The 25,881-nt window shown below is 57.9% G+C and overlaps 8 protein-coding genes and 1 non-coding gene across 9 annotated transcripts in view; 6 read left to right on the top strand and 3 right to left on the bottom strand.

Annotated features, from left to right (window-relative positions):
* Positions 1-1,063: 1,063 nt before the first annotated feature.
* IE81DRAFT_344220 (kinesin-domain-containing protein) lies at positions 1,064-7,684 on the top strand (the record flags this gene model as incomplete). The annotated part of the gene is made up of 4 exons (XM_025515787.1): positions 1,064-1,184; positions 1,337-7,272; positions 7,348-7,587; positions 7,661-7,684. 4 exons carry the CDS (start codon positions 1,064-1,066, stop codon positions 7,682-7,684), a joined length of 6,321 nt encoding a protein of 2,106 aa, XP_025373325.1.
* A 1,044-nt stretch (positions 7,685-8,728) lies between these two features.
* IE81DRAFT_355025 (hypothetical protein) lies at positions 8,729-11,114 on the top strand (the record flags this gene model as incomplete). The annotated part of the gene is made up of 4 exons (XM_025516669.1): positions 8,729-8,943; positions 9,013-9,172; positions 9,273-10,309; positions 10,386-11,114. The coding sequence occupies 4 exons, from the start codon at positions 8,729-8,731 to the stop codon at positions 10,879-10,881; spliced, it is 1,908 nt and encodes a 635-aa protein (XP_025373324.1). The 3' UTR covers positions 10,882-11,114.
* A 546-nt stretch (positions 11,115-11,660) lies between these two features.
* Positions 11,661-13,179, top strand: IE81DRAFT_296670 (putative HAM1-protein). The gene is made up of 5 exons (XM_025512143.1): positions 11,661-11,827; positions 11,903-11,976; positions 12,044-12,108; positions 12,189-12,596; positions 12,664-13,179. The coding sequence occupies exons 1-5, from the start codon at positions 11,784-11,786 to the stop codon at positions 12,736-12,738; spliced, it is 666 nt and encodes a 221-aa protein (XP_025373323.1). The 5' UTR covers positions 11,661-11,783; the 3' UTR covers positions 12,739-13,179.
* On the bottom strand, positions 12,565-13,301 carry IE81DRAFT_85404 (hypothetical protein). Its single transcript, XM_025517700.1, has one exon. It carries the CDS (start codon positions 13,207-13,209, stop codon positions 12,811-12,813), a length of 399 nt encoding a protein of 132 aa, XP_025373322.1. The 5' UTR covers positions 13,210-13,301; the 3' UTR covers positions 12,565-12,810.
* A 460-nt stretch (positions 13,302-13,761) lies between these two features.
* Positions 13,762-14,484, top strand: IE81DRAFT_85414 (hypothetical protein). Its single transcript, XM_025517701.1, has one exon. The coding sequence runs from the start codon at positions 13,841-13,843 to the stop codon at positions 14,294-14,296; it is 456 nt and encodes a 151-aa protein (XP_025373321.1). The 5' UTR covers positions 13,762-13,840; the 3' UTR covers positions 14,297-14,484.
* A 2,069-nt stretch (positions 14,485-16,553) lies between these two features.
* Positions 16,554-17,822, bottom strand: IE81DRAFT_85315 (hypothetical protein). The gene has a single exon (XM_025517699.1). It carries the CDS (start codon positions 17,629-17,631, stop codon positions 16,633-16,635), a length of 999 nt encoding a protein of 332 aa, XP_025373320.1. The 5' UTR covers positions 17,632-17,822; the 3' UTR covers positions 16,554-16,632.
* Positions 17,823-18,545: 723 nt separating this feature from the next.
* IE81DRAFT_344216 (hypothetical protein) lies at positions 18,546-20,131 on the top strand (the record flags this gene model as incomplete). The annotated part of the gene is made up of 4 exons (XM_025515786.1): positions 18,546-18,927; positions 18,998-19,130; positions 19,204-20,015; positions 20,097-20,131. The coding sequence occupies 4 exons, from the start codon at positions 18,546-18,548 to the stop codon at positions 20,129-20,131; spliced, it is 1,362 nt and encodes a 453-aa protein (XP_025373319.1).
* A 2,077-nt stretch (positions 20,132-22,208) lies between these two features.
* IE81DRAFT_t2 lies at positions 22,209-22,309 on the top strand. Its single transcript has one exon. It is a non-coding gene; the product is annotated as a tRNA-Lys (tRNA).
* A 780-nt stretch (positions 22,310-23,089) lies between these two features.
* IE81DRAFT_336033 (ATP-dependent DNA ligase) overlaps positions 23,090-25,881 on the bottom strand; it is a 4,467-nt gene continuing 1,675 nt past the window's right edge. Inside the window, exons 4-14 of the mRNA XM_025515463.1 lie at positions 25,698-25,795; positions 25,367-25,623; positions 25,047-25,258; positions 24,789-24,963; positions 24,690-24,727; positions 24,435-24,621; positions 24,343-24,363; positions 23,997-24,259; positions 23,847-23,932; positions 23,758-23,786; positions 23,090-23,624 (exon numbers count right to left, since the gene is read on the bottom strand). Coding sequence (XP_025373318.1) covers positions 23,400-23,624; positions 23,758-23,786; positions 23,847-23,932; positions 23,997-24,259; positions 24,343-24,363; positions 24,435-24,621; positions 24,690-24,727; positions 24,789-24,963; positions 25,047-25,258; positions 25,367-25,623; positions 25,698-25,795 — 1,591 coding nt within the window. The 3' untranslated portion in view covers positions 23,090-23,399. The remainder of the gene's footprint in view (positions 23,625-23,757; positions 23,787-23,846; positions 23,933-23,996; positions 24,260-24,342; positions 24,364-24,434; positions 24,622-24,689; positions 24,728-24,788; positions 24,964-25,046; positions 25,259-25,366; positions 25,624-25,697; positions 25,796-25,881) is intronic.

The raw sequence follows: 25,881 nt of genomic DNA, 5'->3' as shown, positions 1-25,881 counted from the left end.
TGCCGTAGCTGAGGGGGAGGTTTTTTTGAATGAAGAAGAGGGGGCAACGGTAATCACGAATGCTTCAATCACGCATAGCAGCTAGCGCGTGTATATGCCCCGCGTACCGCGTTAATGCATGCTGCTGCTGCATGAGGCTCCATGGCACTTGACACACGTGCGCACCAACCCGCGCGCCCGCGTCGAGTACGTGGCAACTCGAGCACCTGACCAGTCAAGGCTTGCGGCGGTCCCTGCTTAATCTGCAGCTCAATCCGCCTGCGGTCCGCAAGAGCAGACAGGCAGCCGGCATCAATTTGAGTGCGCGAGCAGTCTTCGCGCTGCTGCATGCTCATCTGCCTTAGGCGCGGACGCCCAAGCAACAACAACAACAGCTATTCACGATTGTGTACTGCACATCATTCACCGGCATGAAACAACGTGTACTCTGCGGCCCTCGCTTTTGCGCCAAAGACCCACGCTTCATACCGTCACCTCTAGACCTTGCGCCCTGTGCCGGTGACCATAATTGGTGATCGACCATCATCTCCAACTCACGACTTCATTTCATACCATTCATACTCCTCATAGACTAAGCTCAAGGGGTCCATCTCCTCAACGACTTGAGCACATACGCGTCAACAACAATCACCTGTGCGCGCGCGCGCGTGCGCCCCCTTTTCGCCTCCTACACTGGATTACGAGGTGCGCTCTCGCGACTCACGCTTAGCCGGCAGGACATTTCCGATTAGATATACTCCTGACGTGGAGACTACGAGAGGAGCTGCACTACGTGGCTTCCTCTGACACCACTCTACGCCGACGGCCAACACTCCAGTGAGGACTCGCCGGTCATCCTCCATACCCACTGGTTGATACCCAGGCTTTTGGCGTCCTCCATACCCACTGGCTGAGATCCGGGCTCTTGGCATCCTCGTCTTTTGCGTCTCGCTCGCGTCCAGTGACTTGACCTCGCTCACAAGGCATTCGGTGAGCTCTAGCACGACATACATCTAGTCTAGGACATCAAGGGCCCTTCTCTCAGTCAGGCTTGCGCTCGAGCTTGTGCCCATCGGCGCCCATCATGTCCATGGCTATGAGGCGACGCTCCTCCGTCGGTCCGAGCAACCTCGGTCTTGTTGGGGCGAACAGCAGCAATGGCAATGGTGCCAGTGCAGAAGCAGCGCCGACTTCAGTGCAAGTAGGTGAGTCTGCGCTATTGCCCCTCGAAAGCTGGCAGGGATGCTCCTCGTGAGAGTCGAGTGCACCACTGCGCTGTTGCCCCTCGAAAGCTGGCAGGGATGCTCCTCGTGAGAGTGCAAGTGCACCACTGACCGTTTTGCCTGTCCACTCCCAGCGGTGCGAATCAGACCGGTCACCGCTCACGACCTCGAGTCCATACCTACACGATGGCGCAAGCTGGTCGTCGCTCCGACATCATCCAATACGCTCTCCGTGGAGCCCGGAGGTCCGCCAGCTGAAGGTGCCACACCAGCATCTTTCGCCTCGCATTCAGCAAAAAAGCAAAGCTTCGCGTTTGATCGAGTGCTGAACTCGGACGATGATCAGACGCAAGTGTATGCGACTGTCCAGTCTCTCGTACCGCGCTTCTTGGAAGGCTACAATGCGACGATCCTGGCTTATGGACAGACATCAAGTGGAAAGTCTTACACGATGGGAACCTCAGCCGGTGACCTTGATTTTGAGTCACTAGTAGCCGGTCAATCTCCCGACCCCCAGCTGGGCATCATTCCAAGAGCGGTGGCACAGATTTTTTCGCACATCAAGGCCAGCCAAGCAAGAAGTGGTGCGATTCAATATTCTGCAAAGGCTAGCTTCATCGAGATCTACAATGAAGATCTGATCGATTTGCTTGCAGACGATCCAGGTAGCACACACGTCCAGATCCGCGAGGATAAGCAAGGCCACATTATTTGGTCAGGGCTTCGGGAGGTCAAGGTGAACGGCGTGGCAGACGTCATGAACTACCTCTTGCAGGGCTCGAGCGTTCGCCGGACTCACGAAACGGACATGAACGCTCAGAGCTCTCGCTCTCACGCCATCTTTTCTTTGACGCTCGTGCAACGCAAATTTGTAGGAAGTGGACCACCCCCTCCTCCCAGCGCTGCACATGGCATTAGACCCGCGAGCACCATGCTTGGTGGCAGGACAACGCCCACCGGGCGCGCTACACCGAGCGGCCGCTCTCCTTCTTCCGGCTTGCCTCGCCCCCAATCCGGCATTCCTACGCCAGGACGTTCACTGGCGAGCCCTACGCCCGGGTCGCGCTCAGGTACACCAAGCGCATACGGCTCGGGAGGCTTGCGACCAGTGAGTATGATAGCGGGGCGAAGCTCTAGTCCATTGCCAGATGATGGTGCTGGCGGATCTGCGGGCGGTGGAGAATGGGTGACCATCACGAGCAAGTTTCACTTTGTGGACCTTGCGGGCTCGGAACGACTCAAGCGCACCGCAGCCGTCGGAGATAGAGCCAAGGAGGGCATCTCGATCAACGCGGGGCTTCACGCTCTCGGCAATGTCATCTCGGCATTGGGAGATCCTGCAAAGGCAAAGAAGACCACCCACATTCCATATCGCGACTCGAAGCTCACTCGATTGCTTCAAGACAGCTTGGGCGGCAATGCCCACACGCTCATGATTGCATGCGTCTCGCCGACCGAGTACAATGTCAGCGAGACGGTCAACACCCTGCAATACGCCAATCGGGCCCGCAACATAAAGAACAAGGCGGAGCTTAACGAAGTAGAAGCCGGTTGGGAGGACGTCGAGCACTTGCAGAACTTGGTGATCAAGCTTCGAAAGGAGCTGACTGCCATCAAGGGCGCCAAAGCTGGCACTCCTGGCAGTGCGGCAGCTCTTCGTGCCATCGACCAGAAGGAGGAGATTGAGTGGAGGGACAAGTACGCAGCACTTAGCCAGAAGAATACGCAATTGACTACTGAGCTCACTAAGCTTCAGCAGCTCACACGCGACCGCGAGGCCGACAAGGCCGACGAGGACTTCTTGGCAGCAGCGGAACCCATCATCGTCGAGTACGAAAAGACGGTGGATGCTCTCGAGGGCCAGATCAATCTGATGAAGGCCGCTCTCGCGCACACCGAGGATCTCATCGCCGATCAGGAGACCCGTCTGGCGGACGAGACTGCGCGAGCGGCGACGGCAGAGCAAGATCTCGAGATGAGGGAAACGGTCATTGCTCAGCTGCAAGCGCGACTGGGCAAGTTGCAGGACCGTGAAAGCTCTAATGATGGCTATGTCAGAGACTTGGAGAGCCGGTTGCAAAATGCTTCCAGCAAAGGTGACGCAGACGAGCAGGTAGTGTCGGAGCTGCGCAAGGAAGTCGTTCGCTTGCGCGAGACCGAATCTACGACGGAGCAGTACGTCAAGGACCTGGAGGTTCGTCTTGCAAAGGCGGACGAAGCAACTTCGCAGCTCCAAGCACTGGTGCAGCGTCTCGAGAGCGACATTGCTCGCCGCGAGGAAGCGTACAAGGAGCTCTCGGCGCGCCTAGAACTGCTCGACACGGGCAAGGCGAACAAGGAGCTCCTGGAAGAGCTCGATGCGCGCGATCATAAGCTGCTCGAACTGGAGCGTCGACTGGACGAGACGGTTGCTGAGCGTGACGATGTGGTTCGCGAGCGCGGCAAGCTGAATGACACCGCTGCCTCGCACGAACTTGAGAGAGGCCGCCTGGAGGATAAGCTGCGCGAGGCAGAGGCTGCCGCCGCTGCTGCTGTCGCGGCCTCCGCCGCCATCGGCACGGCAACGGTCAGAGAGGTGACTCCCGGATCTGGAAACGTCAGTCCTGATCAGACTGCCCAAATCGCTGCTCTTCGTGCGGAGCTTCAGGAGGTCAAGGACACCGAGTCCAAGATACGTGCAGAGCATGAGACGCTCAACCAGTCTTACCGAGATTCGCTCGCCGAAATCCACGAGCTCAACAGTCAGGTCGAAGAGGCCAAGCTGCACCGCGGAGCGCCAATGACGCCCTTGCAGGGCCATAGCCCAGAAGAAGACGATGATCTCGAGGTTCTGGCTGGCAGCTCTGAGGCTGGAGAAGAGAAGCCTCTTGCCAATGCGGATGAGTTGAGACGTCGTCGCTCATTGCAATTCTCCCCGACACTACAGCGAGCCTCAAAGAGCAACGCCAATCGTCCCGAGAGTCTGCTTTTGGATTCGCAAAGCCTCTCTCGTCGATCATCTGGCACTTTTTTAGGCTACAATCCTCGCGAGCGAACCCCTCGCGAAGCGACGTCGGCCACCACGCAGACGACGCCCAGAAGCACAGCGTTCGCATCGACGGGGACGGAGACCGAAGAAGGGGAAGCGGTGACGGACCTGAAGCAGGCCAGCCGCGCGAGATCCGTCTCGCAGTCATTGTCTCCGGCATTCTACTCGGCTGGGGGTCCGCGGCCTTTGTCATTATCGCGCTCCGGATCGATGTTGCCAACACCGGCCAGGGCCTCTACTCCAAATGGAGAGGCTCCAAACTCGGCGAGCTCTGACCGCCAAGTTGCAAGCTTAAAGAAGGAGGTCTTGCGTCTGCAAGAGGTGTTGCGAGAGCGCGATGAGGAGATCGGGGAGCTCGAGCGCGCGAGCAAGACGCAGCCCGCCATGCTCGTCCGAAGCGAGCAGCAGTCTGCGAGAGGCTCTTCAGATACTAGTGCTGATTCTGACAACGAATCCCGCTTTGTAGACTCTCATTCGCGCCCAGCATCGAACAGCGGTCTGCGAACTCCACCGACGCTGACCAGCGCGCCTTCCGAAACCGATTTCAACGCCTTTAAGCAGCTGATCGAAGAGACTCGCGAGCACAGTGGGCAGGACTCGGCAGAAGCGCTGAGCTTGGACGAGCTGATGCGGTCCATGGCGCGCAAAGAGACTATTCATCGAGAGCGCATCGAGCAGTTGTCCACAGAGCTCTCAACTCGCGAGCGCGATCTCGTCTCTCTGCGCCAGCTTTCTCAGGATCAGACTGCCAACATGCTCATGGAGATCGAAGACCTTCGCACGCAGCTTGGAGCTCGCGAAACCCCATCCACTCCTCGCAACGCTCCCGAAGCGTTGCAGCACAAAGAGCATCTCGCAGTGCCGTCTGTCGCGACTGCGCCCGCTAACGTGGTCACCGAGGACATCAACGCTCTGCGACGCGAAATTGAAAATAGCAAATTGGAGCTCGCTACCAAGGAGCAGCAATTTGTCGCTCAATTGCAATCTGCGAGAGACGAGCATGCAGCTGCTTTGGCTTCGCACGCGACAGCGCGAGAGTCCCAGGATGCCGAGACTGCCCATCTGCACACCGAGGCCCTGGCCCGACAGGCCGAGGAGCACCACGAGGCGGCCCAGCGTGTGCTCGTTGAGCATCAACAGGCGCTGGATGCGCTACGGCAGGATCATGCTGCAGCTGCAGCGAGCATCGGGGAAGATGCAACGCGTCAAGCACAGGCCCAACACGCTGCTCACGTCGTCGAGCTCAAGAGAGAGCATGAAGGAGCTCTTGGTGAACTCACTTTGACCCATGATGCTAAACTTAAGGAGCTGGCCACCCAGCACGCTGCTGAGCTGGCTGCTGCTGTTGCTGCGGTGCATGAGGAGCACACGCGCTCTTTGGACGAGTCCGAGGCAGACACTCAGACCCGGCACCGCGATGCTCTTGCAGCGCTCGAAACATCGCATCAAAGCAAGCTCGAAAGCGTTGTCGCCCAGCATGCTCAGACCCAAGCAGAGCTGCTCGAGTCTCATGAACGTACCCTCAACACAGAAGTGTCCAAAGCACGCAGCGAGGCCGACGATGCCGCGGCGCAGCGATACAGAGCTCAGATGGATGAGCTCAATGCGACGCACGATGCTCGTGTGCGAGATCTCGAGGAGGCGACAAAGGCGCTCAGAGAGGACCACGCTGTCAACATGCAGAATGCGCGCGACGAGTTGCAGCAGGTGCACTCGGGAGCTCTCTCCGACCTGGCAGCTAGCCACGAGCAAGCTGTTCAGTTGGCCAGATCCGAGGCTTCTGCTTCTCTCGAGAGTGGTCACAATAGCATATTGGAAGCTCTGACTTTGGAGCATGGTGCTGCCCTCAAAGCCGTCGAGGCAAGGCTCGCCGAAGCTCATGCCCAGTTCACCAAGGCACAAGGCGAGCACGCGGAAGCCCGAAAAGTGCTGCAAGATGAGCATTCGACTGCCCTGTCCCGAGCAATCGCTGAGCGCGATGAACTTCACGCCAGTCATGCGAGCACACAGCAGCAGCTCGTAGAGCTGCGCAATGCGCATGCCAAGCGTCTTGCCGCTCTTGGAGACGAGCACAAAGCCAGCGTTGCTACCTTGCAATCCGCGCATCAGCAGCTCACCGAAGAGCGCGATGCGGCCCATGCGGCCTACGACGAGCTCAATTCTGCTCACGAACAGCTTCGCGAACAGAATCCGCACGAAGTCGAGCTGCTTCGCTCAGAACTGTCCGAGACCAGCGATGCCCTCGTCACTCTGGAGCAAGCACTCACAGAGGCGCAAGAAGAGCGCAACAGGTTCGAAGCGGAGCTCGAAGCTCTGAAGACGAGCGTCGCCGCACCCTCAAATGGTCATCTGAACGCAACGGAGAGCCTTCGCAAAGATCTCGATCGAGCCAACGCTGGCTTGGCCAACGTCCGCTCCGATTTGTTGCGCAGCAAGAGCGAAATCCAAGGCCTCCTCGAGGAACGTGCTCGACAGGACTCGCTGCTGCGCGAGACTCAGATTAAGCTTACGATTGCTGAGACGAGGGGTTCGCGTTCGCGCGATGGAGAAGCTCTCAGCGCAAGTTCGTCCCTCGACAACACCACGACGGAAGCTAGCCATGGTGGTCGTAGATCCCCATTGCCGAGGAAGAGTTCCGACGACGCGACAGCAGGCAAGCTCGGCTCAAATGCAGCGAAGCCACCGCCCCTCGGTCCGCCACCCAACATGCCTCCCCCACCTACGCCATCGTCGGGAGCAGGCAGCGCGACGCCTACCCAGCGGTCGTCTGCTGGTTTGAGGGCGTCCGCCTCGAGCAGCATCACGAGGGCAGACTCGCCAGATGCTTTGACGCGTTCTTCCTCGATCACCTCCCACACGACTTCGAGTCCGAGTCTGAATGGTCTCGCGCAGTCTGACCCCAAGACTGCCAAGCTGCTCACGGAACAAGCAGAAGAGATCAAGAGTCTGGTAGCTCAGCTGAACCACTGCGAGCAAGACCTGCAAGCCAACATTGATCTTGTCGCTACCCTCGAGGCTGCCCTGAACGACAGCGAAAGAAATGTGAGTCGGAGCCGAATCGTCGCTGGAGCGTCTATGCGGGCGTCTTTTTGCTAACTAGGCCCACACGCATCACAGCTGCGCAAATCGCGTGTGCAGCTGTCCGAGGTCACTCGTGAACGTGACCGCTTCTCTGCCCAGACGGAAGAGCTGAGAGAACAGGCGGACGCTGCGCAGCGCGAAGCGGACGCTGCTCGCAGTAGCGTCATTGCGGAGAAGCAAGAGTTGCAGGACAAGTTCCAGAGAGAGAAAGAAGCTAAAGAGTCTGCCAAGCAGGCATTGGCTGCGAGGATGGACGAGCTGACAAAGAAAAAGGGGGTGAGTGGGCGACCATCATCCCAATCATGCGCACTGCGCCTGCTGACTCGAGCATCTCGCCATCTACTCACAGCGCTCCAAATTGATGTGCATCTGATGCGGCTTTCATCACCGATGATCTCGCCTTTCTATCTCTATCGTCGCCCTGCGTCGCGGGCCCCATCACCACGCAAATCTTTGCCCTCCCTTCTGACCGTATCGTATATCATACATATCCTTCATACGCGCTCCGCCAACGCTCTTTTGTCACCGAATCAGCTTTTGTGTACTCTGATTGCATTGCAATGCGAAACCACTCTCTTTCTACGTGCTGCTTCCTCGAATCCGGTCGTGCGCGCCTTTTCAGACACGGACAGGACAGCCGCGAGCTTGGGCCTTTCGGCTGCGGTCAAGGCAAAGCTGAGCCGGATTTGTGGCCCGTCTGGTAGCTCTATCCAGGTCATGTTGGACTCGTGCTTGATCGAGACCTACACGGATGGCCCTCGTGTGCAGCAATCTTGAATCCGATGCGATCTTGCGAGGTCGCAGCTAGCGCGGTCCACTTGTCACGTGACAATGCGACACCAATTTCGGTTCGGCTCGAAACTTCTGGTCTTTTCCAGTCCGGGCCAGCTTATCTACGATTGGTGATGTGCACGAGAAGCTGCGCAGGCGAGACGCTTGAAGACCGGTCTGTCTGAGCGAGTCACTAGCAGGCGAGCGCTGAGTACGAGGATGCTTGAAATTGCGAGAAGGTGAAAGCAAGCCTCTGCAGATGAGCCCGGTGTGTGAAGGCACGATCGTGAAAACGTCTCGAAGATGCGGGTGCGCGTGTGCGTATGCGTATGCGCGCGTGGCAGGCACCGCACGCTTTGGCGGGGTGAAAGGTGGAGCGCGCGCCCTGGCACGCTCGCAAGTTTAAAAAGTTCTCTGCTGCAGAAACGATCGAGCATCGAGAATCTTCATTCACGATTCACGACCGTGGCCGCACTCTGCGCGACTGCACTGCACTCGTGACTGCACGCACGTCCAGCAGCAACTCGATCGCATCGCTTCTGGTTGATTTCAAAGCATCACATGTGCCGCACCAATCATTGCACGCACCAGCACCCATCACCCTTTTGCTGCGCTTTTTGAGGCCTTCATTCCATCCAATCCCGTCATGGTCCTCTCTCGCGCTGGTGGTCATGCTGCGCTGGGCACAGTGGCGGTTGTGTCTTCCGCCTCCACAGCTTCCAGCTCTTCCCTCGTCGTCGCCTCTCACAGGCGCAATAGAAGCAGCAGCACACAACCACCTTCTGCTGCCTCATCCATCTCTCGTACCTTTGCAAGCCTAAGTTCCGCCGCAGCATCGAGCTCGACATCGACCTTGGCCGGGTGTGTCAGGCCCACGACCCGTGGCGGCCCAAGAGACAAAACGAGAAGCTTCTCTACTGCCGCTGTCAGGGATAGGCAGACTCGACCACAGCTGCAGCGAGCTTCAACCCAGCATGACAGGTCATTCTCGTCAACCAACGTACGCCAAGCTAGCGTCAAAGACCCGTACGCTACGCTGGGGGTGAAGAAGGACGCTTCAGCGAGGGATATAAAGGGCGCGTACTACGATGTGAGTACGTGGCACTCGCGACTTGAGCCTCCGCTGCAGGACACGTTGTATGTCTACGAGGGCGAAAAGGGCTGACGTAAGCCGCCCGGCTACCATACAGCTCGCCAAAAAGTACCATCCGGATACGAACAAGGACGCGGGCTCGAAGGAACGCTTCGTAGAGATTCAGGCTGCCTACGATATTCTTTCCGATCCCAAGAAGAAGCAAGCCTTTGATCAGTATGGCACCACGGATGGACAGCCAGGCTTTGATCCCTTTGGCGGTGGCGGCGGCGGTGGCGGCGGGTTCGGGGGATTTGGGGGCTTTGGTGGCGGACCTGGCGGCGGGTTCGGAAGCTTCGGAGGAGGAGGGGCAGGGGGGGCAAGTGCTTCCGACATATTCGAAGGACTTTTTGGCTCTGCATTCGGAGGGGGGGCTGGCGGAGCGGGCAGAAGACAGGGCGGGGCTGGATTTGCGGGCGAAACGCGAGGGGAAGATTTGGAAGTCGGGGTGACCATCTCGTTCGAGGAAGCCTGTAGAGGCGCAAGTAGGAGCGTGGTCACCACTCCTGTAGAACGGTGCTCTCCCTGCAGTGGGCAAGGCTTGAAGCCCGGAGCTAGAAAGTCTACGTGCGGCATGTGTGGCGGCAGCGGCACGAGGACCTTTGTCATTCAGGGCGGCTTCCAAATGGCCTCCACATGTCCGAACTGCGGAGGCTCGGGAGAGACGGTGGATGCCAAAGATCAATGCACTTCCTGCGATGGCGTTGGCAGAGTGAGGGGCAAGCGAACAGTCGACGTCAAGATCCCAGCTGGTGTCGACGACGGCGCCAAGGTGCGCGTAGATGCTGCTGGAGACGTGCCTCTGCAAGGTTCAGGCAGACCCGGTGCGCTCTATGTACGGATCAGCGTTCGGCCCTCCAAAATTTGGAGGAGGCAGGGTGCGAATCTATACTTCCCGGCTGCTCTGCCCGTCCACACCGCTATTCTTGGCGGCAGAGTGCGCGTGCCCACACTCAACGGTGATGTCGAGCTTCGCGTGCCGGCGGGGACGCAAGCTGGCGAAGAGATGCTGCTGCGAGGTAGAGGGGTGCCCAATCTCTTGCGGAGAGGAGACAAGGGCGACCTGTTGGTTCAGTTTGAGGTCCAAGTTCCCCGGTGAGTAGGATTGCGAATTCCTCGAGATGACGCGTTCACCCGCAACTCACGCATGCACACCTTGGACTGGTCGCAGAAATCTGACCAAGCGACAGCGAGAGCTTTTGCAAGCTTACGCTGATGATGTGGAGGGACGAGTGCCCAAAGCTCCTCAGGAGGCCCCTCGGACTGCTTCCGACGCTCCTGCTGCACCCGAGCAGCCTCCTCGGACTGCTTCCGACGCTTCTGCTGCACCCGAGCAGCCTCTAGACGACAAATCGCAGACTGCCGGACTACGTAGGTATCGAGCTTTTGCTGATGCGGGTCAGGAGGCAGCAAGGGCAGACGAACAGGCTGCGTCGACCAAGAGTGCGCTGGCCCGTGGAAGCGAAGCTGGTACTCATCGTGCTGCTCAGTCTCCTCATTCCTCGCCTCAAGTTCGGCCTGCGGAGAGTGCGTCCGGATCAGGCGCGTCCCATGGACCGCATGTTCGAATTCGCTCTGAAAGGAAGACAGAAGAGCAGCGCGATGATGCCGAATCGTCTCAGAGCGGGCCGCTACGTCGAGCGTGGCGCTGGTTCACAAAGGGTTGAGCTCTGGTGAGCATCGACTTGTCATGTGGTGCCAGCCCAGGCGAGGCATCGGCGTTCGGCTCCTTGAGCTTGCGAATGGTCATCTTGTTGGCTGATTGGGCGGCTGTTGCTGACGACTGGCCCCCGTTTCCCATTATTTGGCTACAGACGCACGCGACGCGGGCCCTACTGCTGAGGCAGGCGAACCAGGAGATGGAAAAGCACAAAGTGCAGGGAGCGCCGCGGACGCACCCTCAACGGCTGAGAGGTCTGAAGCCCAAGACCAAGCACAGGAGAATAATAAGAAGGGATGAAGATTGCGCTCAGGTGGGAATGAGAAGCTGGAAAGAGTGATGGACCCACGCAATAGTGGATCAAAGCAGCGTCAATATTTAGATGCGAATAATCCGGCAAAGATGCCATGTCTCCAACACCAACCACCACTCTGCTTTGCTTTGTACGGCCCGTTTGTACGCTGCCCAGCAACGTCACTGCTTTCCACCTCTATCTCATTGTCGTATCCAGAGCATGCTTTGCGTATGGACAAATCGGATATTTCAAGCAGCATTGATCGACGGAATTTGTGATGAGCTGCCCGTCCCTCTTCTGCCGCAAGACGCGCAGTGAGACTCGGACATTTGAGCGCAACGTTTGCAATCTTTGTGTGATCTGCGCAGAAACGAGGGCCAAAATTCGTGGAGGCGCACGGATCATGCATGCGTGGCGGCGCTAAAGTTTGGGCTTGATGAGGAGGAGCTCAGAGGTTTGACTGGGCACGTTTTGTGTCTTTGTACCCGTCTCCTCAACCATCTCATCCATCGATCCCATCCTCGGCTAGCGTAAGCAGACACTGTACCCCACTCGCGGAGTTGACTGAAAGGGCATCATCACGCGAGGCTCGCTGGAGCTGCAAGCAACGAATCATGTCCAAACCGATGCTCACATTCGTCACCGGCAATGCCAACAAGTGCGTAATACAAAGAGTGTCGAGGGGGGCAAGCCCGCAGCTATGCTCACTAGTACGCCGCCGTCTTGCACGCAGGCTCAAGGAGGTTAGAGCCATTCTGGCGTCGGCGCCATCCTTTCCCTTTGAACTCGTCAATCGAGACCTAGATAGTGAGTCATGTCTGTCTTTTTGATCGTCGCTCTTCATTGACATTGGCTTGCCTTTCGCTTTCGCCAGCGATCGAGGTGCAGGGCACTACGCAGGACGTTGCGCGTGCCAAGTGTAGCGAGGCGGCCAAGATTGTGCGCGCGAGCGCCGTGGTGGCCAAAGCCCAGGTGCACCGGCCAGACGCTCATTCTACACATCGTTCTGCATTACACAGATTCAAGGACCAGTCATCACAGAGGACACTGCTCTCGGCTTCTCAGCCTTAAAGGATCTTCCTGGTGCATACATCAAGGACTTTTTGAAGGCTCTTGGTCATGATGGCGCGTCTTCGAGCGCCTTGCTGCTTGAACCGCTCGCACTCACGACCGCTGACTGGTATCCTCTTTCCACACACTTAGGTCTCAACTCCATGCTGGCTGGCTTCGAGGACAAATCTGGCACAGCGTTGTGCACCTTTGCGTACTCGTCGGGGCCAGGCGCAGAGGTGCTACTCTTTGAAGGTCGTACTGCGGGTAACATCGTGCCAGCTCGCGGGCCATCCAACTTTGGCTGGGATCCAATCTTTGAGGTGCAGGGAACCGGCAAGACGTATGCCGAGATGAGCGCAGAGGAAAAGAACAAGGTCTGTCTGCTTCGAAGCGCCGTACAAAGGAACTTTTGTTTGCTGACTTGCCAATGATTCAATGTAGCTATCGCACAGATACAAAGCGCTCGCGCTGCTTCAAGAGCACCTGCTCGCGATCGGGAGGCGCTCGGAGGCATGATTTGGAAATGGGATCGAATTTACCATCTCTTGGGTCTGACGCGTGAGGGCCCAGGTGATCACGGCGAGCAGCTCAGAAGCGCGCACGACGAGGCCGGATCGATTCCATCCTCAGGCACGCCGTAGCGGTTCGAATCCAGCAAAGGCAGACGTACAGAAGAGGTTGTTGCTTTTCGAACCTCTTGACGTGCTTATTCGAGGCGGCACAATCAGACAGGCAGAGCTCGTCACGTGTCAGAACGCCGCCATTCACGCGACGCGCTCCATCGCGCGACCGAAAAGTGTTGGCGCAAACGACATGTACGACCTGCCTGCAACGTTTCTTCTTGAAGACCACATTGCGTACCCTCGCATTGGGCGTCGACGGGCATGAGCAATTCGATGCAGAGGAGGAATAGGTACAGTTACGTACAGCCTGCAAGAGCTGCAAGCAGGAAATTAGGACTGCGGCATGGCGAGATGCTGCAAGCATGCTGCTGGGCGCGCGCGCGCGCGCGCGCGCGCGGCGGGCGTGCGGCGGACATTCAAGATTGGCTTGCACACCGAAGCGTTGGCGCTTCGCTCGTCGTCTTCCACCAAATCCAGCTGCAGCAGCATCGGGTGGACAGCGAAAGAAAAGCTTGGGAGATCTGACATGACATGTGCGTGCTTGATGTATGTATGTATGCAGGCCGAGATCATGTCTGCTTCGACCTCTTGACCTGCTGGGAATTTGGATGCGTGTGCATGCTGGAGGTTGTCATCACACGAACGCATTCTCATTAACCCGTTGGAATGGAGCCAGGCTGGAGATATTCCTTGATTGTACGGGGCTGAAGTCTGACGTTCTCTCCCTCTTGCTCTCTCTTTCTTCTCGCCAGGGCAGAATGATCCAGAAGAGCCGAGCCGTCGTGTGCTCGGATAAAAGACAGGTCACCCATGCCGAATACGGGAGCCGGATTTAGACCGGCTGCTAGATCTCGCCTTGGTGTTTCGTGCTCGTTCTGACTGGTCTAGTGCCACAGCAGCGACTACAACGGTGTCGTGAGTGTGACCCACTTGCGAACCCGTTAGCGGATTGTGGCTGGCGCTCTTCAGCCAAGCAAAGAGTCCAAAATGACAGGATGAGATATCGTCAGTGCAGGCCGAGAAAAGCATTCTCGCTGATTTCACGATCGGCTAGGCAAATGCGGATGCATAGAGCGGGTGCTGTAGGGCCTCGAGGGGCGCGACGATTGAGGATTGGAAACGCGGGTTGCGATTTCGCGCCAACGCTCGCAGGTCAGGATAACAACGTCTTGGCGAGCTTATCTGTTCAGGCAGCATGCACCGCCCCCAGCACAGCACGTTGGCCCCTCTTTACACAGCGCTGTGTTTCCATCGTGGCGGCACGGAACCGCTCGACCTGCACGATGCTGCGTGTGGGATTGCATGGGCTCGACCGTTTCGTAGACGAAGGATCGCCTTTGCGTCGGGCCGTGCTGCTGGTGGAGATGCGTGATCGCACCGCTCGTGACTGTCAGTGCCAACGAAGTTTCTTCATCCCTTTTGCTTTTTGCTACTTCGACACCACAAGCTGAGCACTCTCGTCTTCACTGCCCCGGTCTTGTCGAGCCGGCTCCTAATCTGCCCCAGCAACGTACTACTACTGCTACCGCGCGGCTCCAGCGAATAGGAGATCGTGCGGCCCAATCACATCATGAAACGAGGTGAACGGCCACCCAAAAGCTTTCGGGGCACACCGGCAGGTCGCTTCTGCTTGGCGCGGCATCCCGCGATGCACCTCTCCTGTGATGCGGTGACTCCGCTTTGGACCTGCGTCAACTTCTTCTGAACCGGTGGGCCGCACTGCATGCTCACGACTGCATGTATAGTGCGCGCGTGCATCTGCATGCGTGCTTGGAAAGGTACTACTGCTGCGTGCTGACCGGACCCCGAGAATAGGCAGGCATCAGGTCAGTCTGGTTCGAAGCACTCAACGGACCGTTTTCGCTGCCCGGAAAACCACCGCCGAAGGGGGAGAGCGCGACGGCAGCTCCTTTCACCTCGTCTCTTGTTTTTCACGCCACGCGTACGTGTGATCGCGCACGCGGCTTGTGATGTCGTTTCTGTAGAGTGGGCGGCGCCGATCGAGAGACCATTCGAGTCCGGAGCGCTCACCGACATGCCAGCAGCTAGATCACGCCTTGGGGCCTATCTATGATGTTCCACATCTGGGTGCGCAGCAGCAGCAACCCCGAGACAATGGCACGCATTTGACGACTGTAAGCGTGCGAATTTGCGGGCGTTGTGGCAGCATGCGCTGGATCGCGGCCGCTGACTCCTTGAGCGGGATATCGATTGAGCCGGCCAGCTAGTATAGATAGCCGGACAAGCGCGAAGGGAACCCGCCGCTTTCACCACGATACGTCCGCTGAAGAGTCACGAGTGTGACAAATGAATCATTCACCACGAGGCGTCGTGCCCTCAGCTTTGCTCAAGGTGTCTCCATATGACCGGAGAGGAACATTCTTCGCCCCGCTTCATGGGCCAGGTGATATCCAGAATCCAAATCCGTGATCTCGAATGATATGCGATTCGATTCGAGGAGGCGAGCGAGTGGCAGCATGTTGTGATGTGCGTGCGTGCGTGTGTGCGGCTTGCGGAGTTATACACAGCTGCTGAATTGCTGCCAATGCAGCGGATGTGCCCCCTGCGGGCACCAGTGCAGCCATCGGTTCGCGGCCATTCGAGATTTGTCTCGTAAAGGCCGTCTCGCTGCGCTCGGCGGGCGCGTCTCACATTGCCCGAGCATTGCTGTGCGCACCACAAGTTATTCCCAATCGCAAAAGTGCGCGGCAGTGCTCGAACCAGCAGATATCGAAGTCGCAAATCGACCGAGAACAGGCTAACCTGTAGGTCTGGACTTTTCTTGGAGTTCTTTCGTGATCCAATCGTGGATCCTCATTGGGAGGCACAGTTGGCGCACTTCAATCCACATTCGCGATGGGCTCCTAGCGCAGTAAAAGTTTTGAAAGTTTCATGTACTAAAGAAAGGTCTCCTCTCCTTCTTGAGCAAATGGTCTGTCTAGCCTCCCAGCCACGAGTCCCCCTCAGCACATCAGTCTTCAGCCGCTCTAGATCGAGCAAGGCCGGTCATCTGTGACACCCGAGCGAGAGATACCGAAGACTGCTGTATACGCAGTGGTAAATCTTCTTCACTTGCTTGTTCCCTGGGTCGTGTAGGCCGACGCGACGCGCAATAAGATGTGATTTCCAGCTCCGTCAAGTCGGCAGTCACAGTCAACAGTACAGTCACTCGTGACTCGCGACTCCTGACGTGGTTTGACGAGTTGCCCTTTCTGACGAGCTTCACGCACATTGCATCCACTTGCGCTGTCTCACCTGGGTCGCGCTCTCCTCGCGCCCTCCGACACCTACAGAAAGAGTCAGTCGAGCAATCCCCAAGCAAAGAATCCATTTGCCCGTCTTTCGTGAATGAGACTATTGATTTCATGTGGCCACTCTCCTCTACACACGAAAACTGCCGTGTGGGACTGATTCGGAAGCTGTCTGTCTGACCTCAAACCGTGCTCTTCGTTCGCACTCTGCCCCTGCTCGACACCTCGGCTCAAGGCGCCCAAAGAGGGAGGAGGGAGGAGGGCGAAAAAATACTGCTAGCGGAGTTTGATTTGCAGGTGCTGTGTATCCAGGCCACCTCGCGACGAGCAGAACTCCTTGGCTGCTGGCGTGACGGCACATCCGCTAAGAGCTGCTGCTGCCGCATGCATGCATGCAAGACAAAGCGCGGTCGCCCGGCGCGGTCGATTCGCCTGCCTCGTCGTGAGGCGGGTCGATCTGCATATAGCCAGCGAAGAGCTCAGAGGCAAGTGTGGCGGCCGTTTCACGATACACACAGACGCATGCAAGAGCAGCATCAGGCGCGCCAGCAGTGCGGACGTGCCTCCTCATGCAGGCCAGCGCATGCCCGTCTTTGGCTCTGCATCCGCACGCATCCGCATCCACTGCTGCTGTCTGGTGAGCTGTTCGACTGTTCTCCTGCCCGCCTCCCTCTCATCCATCCCATCCATCCGCGCCCGAGAGTGTTTGGTAGTCTTGTCGAAGCACCGATTCGACCGGCTATTCTGGCTGTTCGGCGCCTCAAAGGGCAGAGCTCCCAATCCCATCCAAGATCCGAACGCCTTTCCACGAACGCCCTTTCCCGAACGCTCTTCCCCTCACCAGCACCAATCTTCCACTTCTCTTCCCAGTCGCGCCCGGGGGGCACAAGCGTTTCTGCTCTCATATCATACAGACATAGGGAACCGTCGCCGTCCTCCTCCTTCTCACCATTTCGACCTTGTGTTTTGACACCACATCTGCCTCCACTCGCCAACCTCGACTGCGGTCCACTCGCATCCACTCGACGCATCCAGCCACCATGTACTCGCCGACTGGTTACTACGGCCAACCAGGCCAACAGCCTGGTGGCTACGGCTACTCTGCACCTCTGGGCGGTTCTTACGGCGCGCCGAACGGAGCGAGCAGCGCCCATCACAGCGGCAGCAGCACGCCCACAGGCGGCATCGGAGGCCAGCCTGGCGCTCAGACGCAACACCACTTTCAACAAGGTTTCGGCGCCCCAGGTGCCCCGGGCATGTTTTCCGCTCCGTATGGTGGACCTCCGCTCGGGGGTCATCACGGTGCAGGCTCGCCTGGCGCAAGCAGTCCTTACTTTCCAGGCGCTATCCCCAACGGCAACCCCAATCCTCATGTGAGTCGCGATCGTGGCGTACCTCGTGTCAAGGCCGTGGTCAGCATCTGTTTGTGGGAGCACCAGCGCGTTCGCCGAACAGCCGAAAGAGGCGCAGCCGCGCCTTGCCGAGAGCGAGCGAGCCACTCTGCATACCCATCTCGGCCCTCGCGCCTTGATCATCTTTGCTTGATCTGTCAATCTCGAGCAAATGATTGATCATTTGCGCGCGCCTGAGCGCTCGTGCTCGGGTAACGCGCTGGCTGGCGCGCGCGCGTGGGCGCGTGACGCGCGCGCTTGCGCGTTATTTTTTCCGCTTCAGCGTGTCTCGGGTGTTAGGTGACCGTCCACGCTTACCGGCGGGGCCGAGCATTCGCCGTCACATTTGGCGCATCGACGATCGAGGGACTGGCTTCCAAAGAGGGTCCCAAAGCCATTCCTCGAGCTGATGCGAGTCGATGGGCTGAGACAAGGGTACGCTTGGCCCTCACCGGACTACAGCTTCCGCGTCGATGGACACTTAGCAGCAGCAAGTGGCTGAGCATGCGCGGCGTGCACTGCCAATCAGCCAAAAGGTTGGAATCGGTTTGCAGTCTGAATCAGATTGGCATCTCGTCGCAGGTGGTCGTCGGAAACGCGATCCCAAATCGGTCTCAAGAGTCGCGTGTTATCACATTCGGCCGAATTAGCTTCAACATGTTGCTTGGATGCGAACAGCGTGGGGGGAACAGCGAAGTTGATCGCTCTTGAGATCCGGGCTGCGGCGCTTTGGCCGGGCATCGTACGATCTGTGCAGCGCCGCAAAGCTCAGATAGCCGTCTTGAATGCAGGCGTGCTTGCACGTCTTGCAGTGCACATAAAAAGGGCGCATCGCGAACCTCTCAAACAAGCTCGAGTTTGTCTATGTTCATTTGCAATTCGCTCAAAAGGCATTCCTAGCAGTGCGCCGGACATCCTGCTGACGCACGCCGATCCACGCTTCTGCCTTTCCCTCGTCCCCTCTACACACCGCGATGACGACGCTTTGCGCGCTTGCGTCCATGCCTGGCTTTGATCTTGCCGCTGCTGCTGCACTTTCTTGCAATCACGCGGCGAACATGTCTGCCTCGCCTGACTTGCACACCCACGACCTGGTCGACTTGACATCGCTCTGGGGCTACTGCGACTCGCTCGCACCGCCGCCCGACGCGTCTACTCCCACCACCCGATCCACATCGACCGATGCCCAATCAATCGCTACTTCTTCCGCCTCGGGCGCTTCGATCCGCCCACGCGCCGCCGTCAAATTGCCTCCTGCTCGACGCTGGAACGCTGCTCGCTCCAAACAGCTGGCTTCCGCATCCTACACGTCCGCTCCTCAATACAGCACCCAGCTGCCCATGGCCGGTCGTCACCGCGTCACTACCACGCTCTGGGAAGATGAGGGTACTCTATGCTTTCAAGTAGATGCACGAGGCGTCTGCGTCGCTCGCAGACACGGTGAGTAATGATGAGCAGCCCTTTAGACAGGATTGCTGACGAGATTGTTGCTACCCGATGCACTGCGCAGACAACAACATGATCAATGGCACCAAGCTACTCAACGTCTGCGGCATGTCTCGTGGCAAGCGCGATGGTATCCTCAAGAACGAAAAGGAGCGCGTCGTCGTCAAAGTCGGGGCGATGCACCTGAAGGGCGTATGGTGAGTTGCTCGTCGCAGCTTGAAAGGTGCGTGCTCGCATGCTCAAGCATGTTTGATCTCGACGACACGGCAGGATCACCTTTACTCGTGGCAAGCAACTCGCGGAACAGAATGGAATTTCGGAAGTGCTGTACCCTCTCTTTGAAACGAACATCCAATCATTCTTGTACCACCCCGACAACTACCCTCGCACGGCTGCGGTCATGGCAGCGGCTCAAGAGCGACACGCGTCGCGCTCCCGTGTTCCAGGTAGCCCCGGTCACGCAAACGGAGCCGGACCTGGCTCGCATCGTCCAAGTGGCGGCGCTCGCGAAGAGGATGGAAGTGCGCCGCTAGGTCTGCCAGGATCCAACCAGTCGTGGGGTCACCCTCCAGCCTCGACCACTCAGCACCACTCCGGTAGCGCTGGCGGCTACAACTCCAACACCGCTTCCCCTCACCTTTCCTCGAGCCACCAAGCCGGTGCTGTACCCGGTGGCGCTCAGGGATACGGAGCTCGTCCAGCTTCTGGAGATCGCCGTCACAGCAACGTAGGCCAGGATGGTCACGCTGGAGGACATGCCGGTGTGCCGTACGGCCTTGCTCAACCCTCGCCAAACGCTGTCCCTGGCGGTGCTCGCCGCTCTGCAAGCGGCTTGAAGCGCAGCTACGATGAACACGGCGACTCGAATGACAGCATCGCCCCACCAGCTCCAGCTCCTGGCATGGCGTACGGAGGATTGTCTTCGAATGGATCGAACGGAAGTCTTGCTGGGAACGGGTACGGTCACGGAGGAGAGAGCCCACGCATGTACAAGCGTGGCCGAGACAATACCAATGGTCACGGCGATGTCTCTGGTGACTATTCCGGGGCCGATGCCGACGTTTCGCGCTCTCGGCCCCAAGGTGAGGTGCGCACATGGAGTGGCCCGAAGCGAAACGGAAACGTCGTGACGCTGACACGCGCACATTTCGCTCCCCTCTCAGTGAATCCGCTGAACATCCGAGCGGGGGGTTACTAGATTTCTACGCCATCCCGAGCGGGGACGCCATCCCGAGCGGTACCACGCCACCACCCGCACTCGAATCGAGCCAGTACTGCTGCGATCCAATTCCAACGACGAGGCGCGACCCCCACCCCACCCCAGGCCTGTACTTTTTCTCGCGCTCTGACCTCTGATCACGACAGTCCTCCGCCACTAATATGCTTCGATCCACATTGTCTCAACCAATGGATAGTCGGTCTTACACCATCGGGTCGAGGTGGCCGTCCCGCCCGCGCCCGCGCCCGCGCCCGCCCGCGCCCTCAGCTTCTTTTTTTCTCTTTCTTCCACCTCCCTACACTAGAAACTTTCGCCCTCATAACCATCGATGCCAAAGACGGCGTGAAACACATCTCTTATTCCCCCCCCAATCCCAATCGCCCACCTGCCTGCCTCCTTTTCCCTCCTCGCGCCTCCTGTCCGAAACAACAACAAAAAGCGCCACAATCGATATGCTCACCGTAGCGAGCGTAAGCGAGCTGCACTGACGTGACGTTCGTGCCAGATATTCGCCAGGTCAGTGGTACCTATTGGTGACGTGGAGCGCAGCGAGCTCAGCGAGTACGCTCGCTGCACGGCACCTAGGTCGTCGCAACTTGTGCTGCCCTCATCGAGCCCTGTGAGGACGCACGCGCAGAGCAAATACGGTCGGTCGCAGTAATCACCAATGTGCCACGCTATATATAGCTCGCAGTGCGCGCGCGACGCGCCGGCGTTCATGCAAGAATACATATCGGAAGGTTGAGGCACCACCTGCACTTTCGGAAGGCCTTGGTAGATGGGAACTTCAACGGCGTTGCTTGAATCTCTTGGTTGCACAAGACCGGTACAGCAAATTTACCAGTCTGGACCGCTCGTGTTACGGGGACTCGAGTTGATTGAGCTACAAGAGTGTGGGAGGAGATGAGGAGTCGTATTGGTGGGTACTCCTTTTGGAATGATCATCGAGACCTCAAGACACCGATAGGACGCGTATGTGATATTGACAAGGTGAAATGCGCCATCGTCGCGAAATCTCAGGGACGCGTTCGTCCTTTTGACAAGGGGATCGTCGCCAACTCAGATTGAGATTGTTCCATGCCGTGGAGCGCTCCTAAGTGATATTCTGTGACACTTAATCAGTCGCCCGTGTGACCGCTTACTGTGCATGCCAGCCTGCCAAAATGTGGTACCAGAGGCAGGATGAAACGGCACGCCAGGTAGCGAGTTGTGAAGGTCACTGCGACTCTTGCGCCTCGCAAAGCGTCACGTCACGGAGAGCTCTAGTCGCCTCTACCTGTTCATCTCTGCACTCGCAACTACTCACGACTTGCACGTCTCTTTCACGGCACCATGAGCTTCAGAACCATCTCACGTACCGCGCGCCCGTATATATCGCAGATGTACCGGTACAGCTACGCGCATCGATCTTTAGTGACACCATCACCAATGAATGCCTCTTTCACTCACTCAAGACAAGCAAGGACTCGAGTGAGCTCCCAGGCATATCCATCCTCTTTTCCTCTGGCTCGTGGATGCAGTGGCGTTCTGAGCTCACTCGACGGCTAGCCAGTCAGTCGATCACATTGCCGCACAAAGTGAGCTCAACCGTGCAGGAGCGGCGGGCGCATGGATAGGAGCACAAGAGATGATGGAGAACAAGATTGCTCGAGGTACAACGTGCTAAGCGCGCTCATTTTCAAGGTGATATGCATGGGTGCGCACACGTGCGTGATGGTGTGACGCTGCCTCACCATATATATGCCTGGCGTTTTCTGCATCTTCCTGCAGGCATTCCATGTGTGTGATAGCCGCCCTTTCCTGAGGGACTGGAAAGGAATGGTTGGAGCATAGCTCAGTGAAGCCAGATACTAGTGAGAATGTGGCAATTGGTCTGGGACTTGCCACAAGTCAGAACAGAGAAGCCAGAAATGGTATGTCCCAGCTAGCTCAGTTGGTAGAGCGACAAGCGCGCGCAGCGCGCCATGGCAGATACAAGTGAGAATGTGGCAATTGGTCTGAGATATGTGGCAGAACACAGAAGCCACAGCCAAACAGAGAAGCCACAAGTGGTAATTCCCGGCTAGCTCAGTTGGTAGAGCGACAGACTCTTAATTAGTCTGGATGCATGCGCATCCAACAATCTGTAGGTCCAGGGTTCGAGCCCCTGGTTGGGAGATCTTTTCTCGCGCGTCGGCGCGCCGATGGGAGATTTTTTTGCGCGCGCCCGCGAGGTCGAGCGCGCGCGACGGCCGTGACCGGCACACTTTTTGACAACGGGACATCCATTGAGCCCGAGCGTGCAGGTACGCTGGAAAAGACGATGGTTTCACATTATGGGACAGGTGCTTGCTGACTCTGCACTTTGTTTGGGTCATGCGCTTCATTAAGCCTGAGCTCCCAGGTGTGCTGGAATAGACGATGGTCTTCTGAATTACGAGAGAGGTGCTTGCTGATTCTCTACTTTGGGTCACGCGCTTCGGTGCTTGCTGATCCCTTGCGCTTTGGGCCGCGCGCTGCTTTGATTGGCAACCGTGCAACTCACTTATCAAACAATCTCACTATTGCGTTGTTGCGCACCATCTAAGCTACGATGCGTGAATTTTCGTGCAACTCACTTATCAAACGATCTCACCATTCTATTGTTGCGCACTATCTCAGCTACGATGCGTGAGTTTGCGTGCAACCCACTTATCAGACGATCTCACGATTGTATTGTTGCGCACTGCGTGAGTGTTTTTTGCGTCCAGTGAACGCTCGAAAAGATGATTTCTGTGTGAGGCGCGACCTCACCAATTCGACAACCATGCAGATGCAATCTGCCGGATCGATTCCCCCCACTCCTGCTCCCGCTCTCCTGATCACGCGTCTGCTTGCAACAGTTTCGATGTCCGGTCTGGCGCGCCTCGCGCGACGGAATGACCGTGGACAGCAAGACCGTTCATCCGATCGCGGCGGCCCCCTTTTCTCCCGATTTCGATTCCTCTTCTCTTCTCTTCTCTTCTCTTCTCTTCTCTTCTCTTCTCTTCTCTTCACATCCTTTAAAGTCGCCATCACTCTTCTTCACGTCTCGTCGCATCGGACGGATGGTGGAGTGCTTGGCACATGAGTTGGACTCGGGTGCGATCGACGGCTCTCCCGGTCTTGCCTCGAGTCGACGCTGATTCGGAGCGCGGCGCGCCCTGCGCTAGCCTCCCTCCTCGCGTGCGCCCATGCTCCCACAGCCGCTACATGTGCGCGCCCATCCTCGATCCTCACATACGTGCCTCTACAGCTCCTCCACATCCTCTTCACCAGCGCGCTGGTCCGCGTGATTTTGTTGACGATACATGTGCGCAACTTGCTCCGGTGTCGTAGCATCCTCTGGGCCCTTGTCAGATGCGTCTCGCCGCTTGATAAAGCGCGGAAATCGAAGCGAGAGACCTCGATCAGACGCAATCTGTCCCTTTGCTACAGTGTAGACTGGTGAGAGGGTAATGTCCGCACCTCGAATCTGCAAATCGACGCGGAGCGCGGGGCGCGGGACGCGGGACACGAGCTTAGTCTCTCGATACGAATCGAGCCATTCAGACTTGCTGACAACGTCTCTCGGCACGCAAAAGTCACGAGTCTCGCCGCCCACTCACCTCCCAGACCTCTTTCGGCTCAAACCACACTGCGGCGATGGTGCATCAGCTAAATCGCACGCGCGCGCCCGCACCCGCGCCACACTCACCATCTGGAAAGAGTCCTCCAGTGTCATAGTCGTCACGACAGTCTTCCGTTCGAGCGCTGTAGCAAGCTCCACCATCCTCTTTGAAGCTGAGAAAAGACGCGAGCGTGAGTGCCAGCTACAAAGAGTCGCGCGCGTAACGGGCAGCCTCACCGATCAAATTTGATGCTCTTGTACTCTGCGTCTGTAAAACCAGAGATACATTTGCACAGCGCAATGTACTGTCCAGTCATTTTGTCGTACGTCGCCAGCAGGACTAAAGAGAGACCAAGCCAATCAGCACGGCGCGCGCACCCCACCACCTCGCGCGCCTCACCTGGAGACCACCATTCATTCTTTCGTCCCATGCCGTGCCACGCGGCAATGGGCACAAGGTCCAACGTGTCGCCAATACCCTCGATGTAGTCCTTTTTTACCTGCGAGTAGCGCGCAAGTGCGCGGGATGAGCGTCTGGGTGAGCGCCGGGGATGAGCCACCCTCTTCGCGTCGCGCGCCTCACCTTGAGCCACGACTCGCAGCGCTGCGACATGGTGCGCTCGCATCAGCCATCCAGAGCATGCGCTGCCATCGCGCCGCGCCATCTCAGCTCACCTTGTCGGGCTCGTAACTGCTCAGCAAGGCCTTGCCGCGTCCATTCACGCCCTTGCCAACATCCACGTCATTCTCAAAAGTAGGCTGATCAAGGTCCTCCTGCGTGACTTCCTCTCCCACATCATCTTGAAGCATTTCCAGCGCAACGTCGCTCTCCCAATGATGATCTAGCGACTTGATCATGATCCTAGTCGAGAGGCGCCGCGCGTGAGCACGCACTTTCGTTCCGCTCCGAGTGGATTACTGCCAACTCACCCCTCGCATTTGGAGTTGCGAGCCTCGTCGAAAAAGGCCTGCAAAGGGGCGTCTTTAGCGATCTCGACCTGGCACTCGACTTGCTCACGCCACACCCACCTTGACCTCATCCGGATCTGTGCTCTCGCTACTTTGGACGTGCAGAAACCTAGCTAGTTTGGGATTGGTCGGATTGAAAGGCGCCAGTCGATCTTGCATCAACTTGCGTCTTGTTCGAAAGGACTTGCGCAGCAGCTGTGCACCGTCGAGATACATCAAGTCGAAGGCAAAGATGCTACAAGACGTGCGCGTGCGCGTGCGCGTGCGCGTGCGCGTCAGCACGGCGGCATCTCGAAAGGGTCGACCGTCACGACGCACCCGACGCGAACCTTGACGGCATCCAGCTGGACATCTTTGCGACCTCGTGAAGCCAATGTTTGAAATGGCAAGAGTTCCGACGCAGGTCCGAGCGCGACGACTTCAGCATCCATGACAAAGGACTGGACGTCGCGAGGTGCGCTCGATGCGCCCACTTGTGACTCGCACGACGCGCCGGTCAGCAGCGGCATCATCTCGCACAAGTCGGGATACTGCGTGGGGGTGGGGTGACTGATCATCATTCGCGCCGTTCACCACTCGCGCCGTTCACCACTCGCGCCGTTCACCACTCGCGCCGTTCACCACTCGCGCCCACGCACCTTGTCGGTGATATCCTCCAAATGCCTCGAAAACAGACGCACAAAAACTTCTCGTTGTTCTCCCACCCACCTTCCCTTGCCGCCTTTGAGCCTCTTCCTAGCCTCCACCAGCTCGCTCGTGTCAAACTTTTGGCAGTGAATCTGGACGCGTTGTCCGTCATACTTGAACTCAGACACGAATGCTCGATCGCCCAACTTTTCGTGCATGGCTGGCAGCGAGCGAGTGATGGAGCCGAGCATCGGTGCTAGTGGAGTGCCTGCGTGAAACGCGTGGTCAGCTTAAACGTCTCTCTCGTGCACGCGCGCTCGCCGTCTCTCTCGTGGGACGCACCAACTGCAAGGGGAACTCGCCGGCTGAGCTCATCAATGCCGCAGCTGAGCAGTGCAGCTACGATGCGACCAAAGTCAGGACATCTTGCCCTCACCTCTCTAGCGTGCGGGTGGATTGCCAATCAGAAAGAGCGAGCCTTTAACGCTACTAGCTCGCTCTTCAACGCTACTAGCTCGCTCTTCAA

The sequence above is a fragment of the Ceraceosorus guamensis genome, assembly GCF_003144195.1.
Source record: "Ceraceosorus guamensis strain MCA 4658 unplaced genomic scaffold IE81scaffold_2, whole genome shotgun sequence".
Taxonomy (NCBI): domain Eukaryota; kingdom Fungi; phylum Basidiomycota; class Exobasidiomycetes; order Ceraceosorales; family Ceraceosoraceae; genus Ceraceosorus; species Ceraceosorus guamensis.
This window is presented reverse-complemented; position numbering and strand designations above follow the sequence as displayed.

Excerpts from the sequence above, each read along its gene's own strand:
- IE81DRAFT_296670 (XM_025512143.1), top strand. The coding sequence starts at position 11,784 with ATGTCCAAACCGATGCTCACATTCGTCACCGGCAATGCCAACAA. Across the intron at positions 11,828-11,902 it reads GTCACCGGCAATGCCAACAA|GCTCAAGGAGGTTAGAGCCA; the intron begins GTGCGTAATACA and ends TCTTGCACGCAG. Across the intron at positions 12,109-12,188 it reads GTAGCGAGGCGGCCAAGATT|ATTCAAGGACCAGTCATCAC; the intron begins GTGCGCGCGAGC and ends TGCATTACACAG.
- IE81DRAFT_85404 (XM_025517700.1), bottom strand. The coding sequence starts at position 13,209 with ATGCTTGCAGCATCTCGCCATGCCGCAGTCCTAATTTCCTGCTTGCAG.
- IE81DRAFT_85414 (XM_025517701.1), top strand. The coding sequence starts at position 13,841 with ATGAGATATCGTCAGTGCAGGCCGAGAAAAGCATTCTCGCTGATTTCA.
- IE81DRAFT_85315 (XM_025517699.1), bottom strand. The coding sequence starts at position 17,631 with ATGATCAAGGCGCGAGGGCCGAGATGGGTATGCAGAGTGGCTCGCTCG.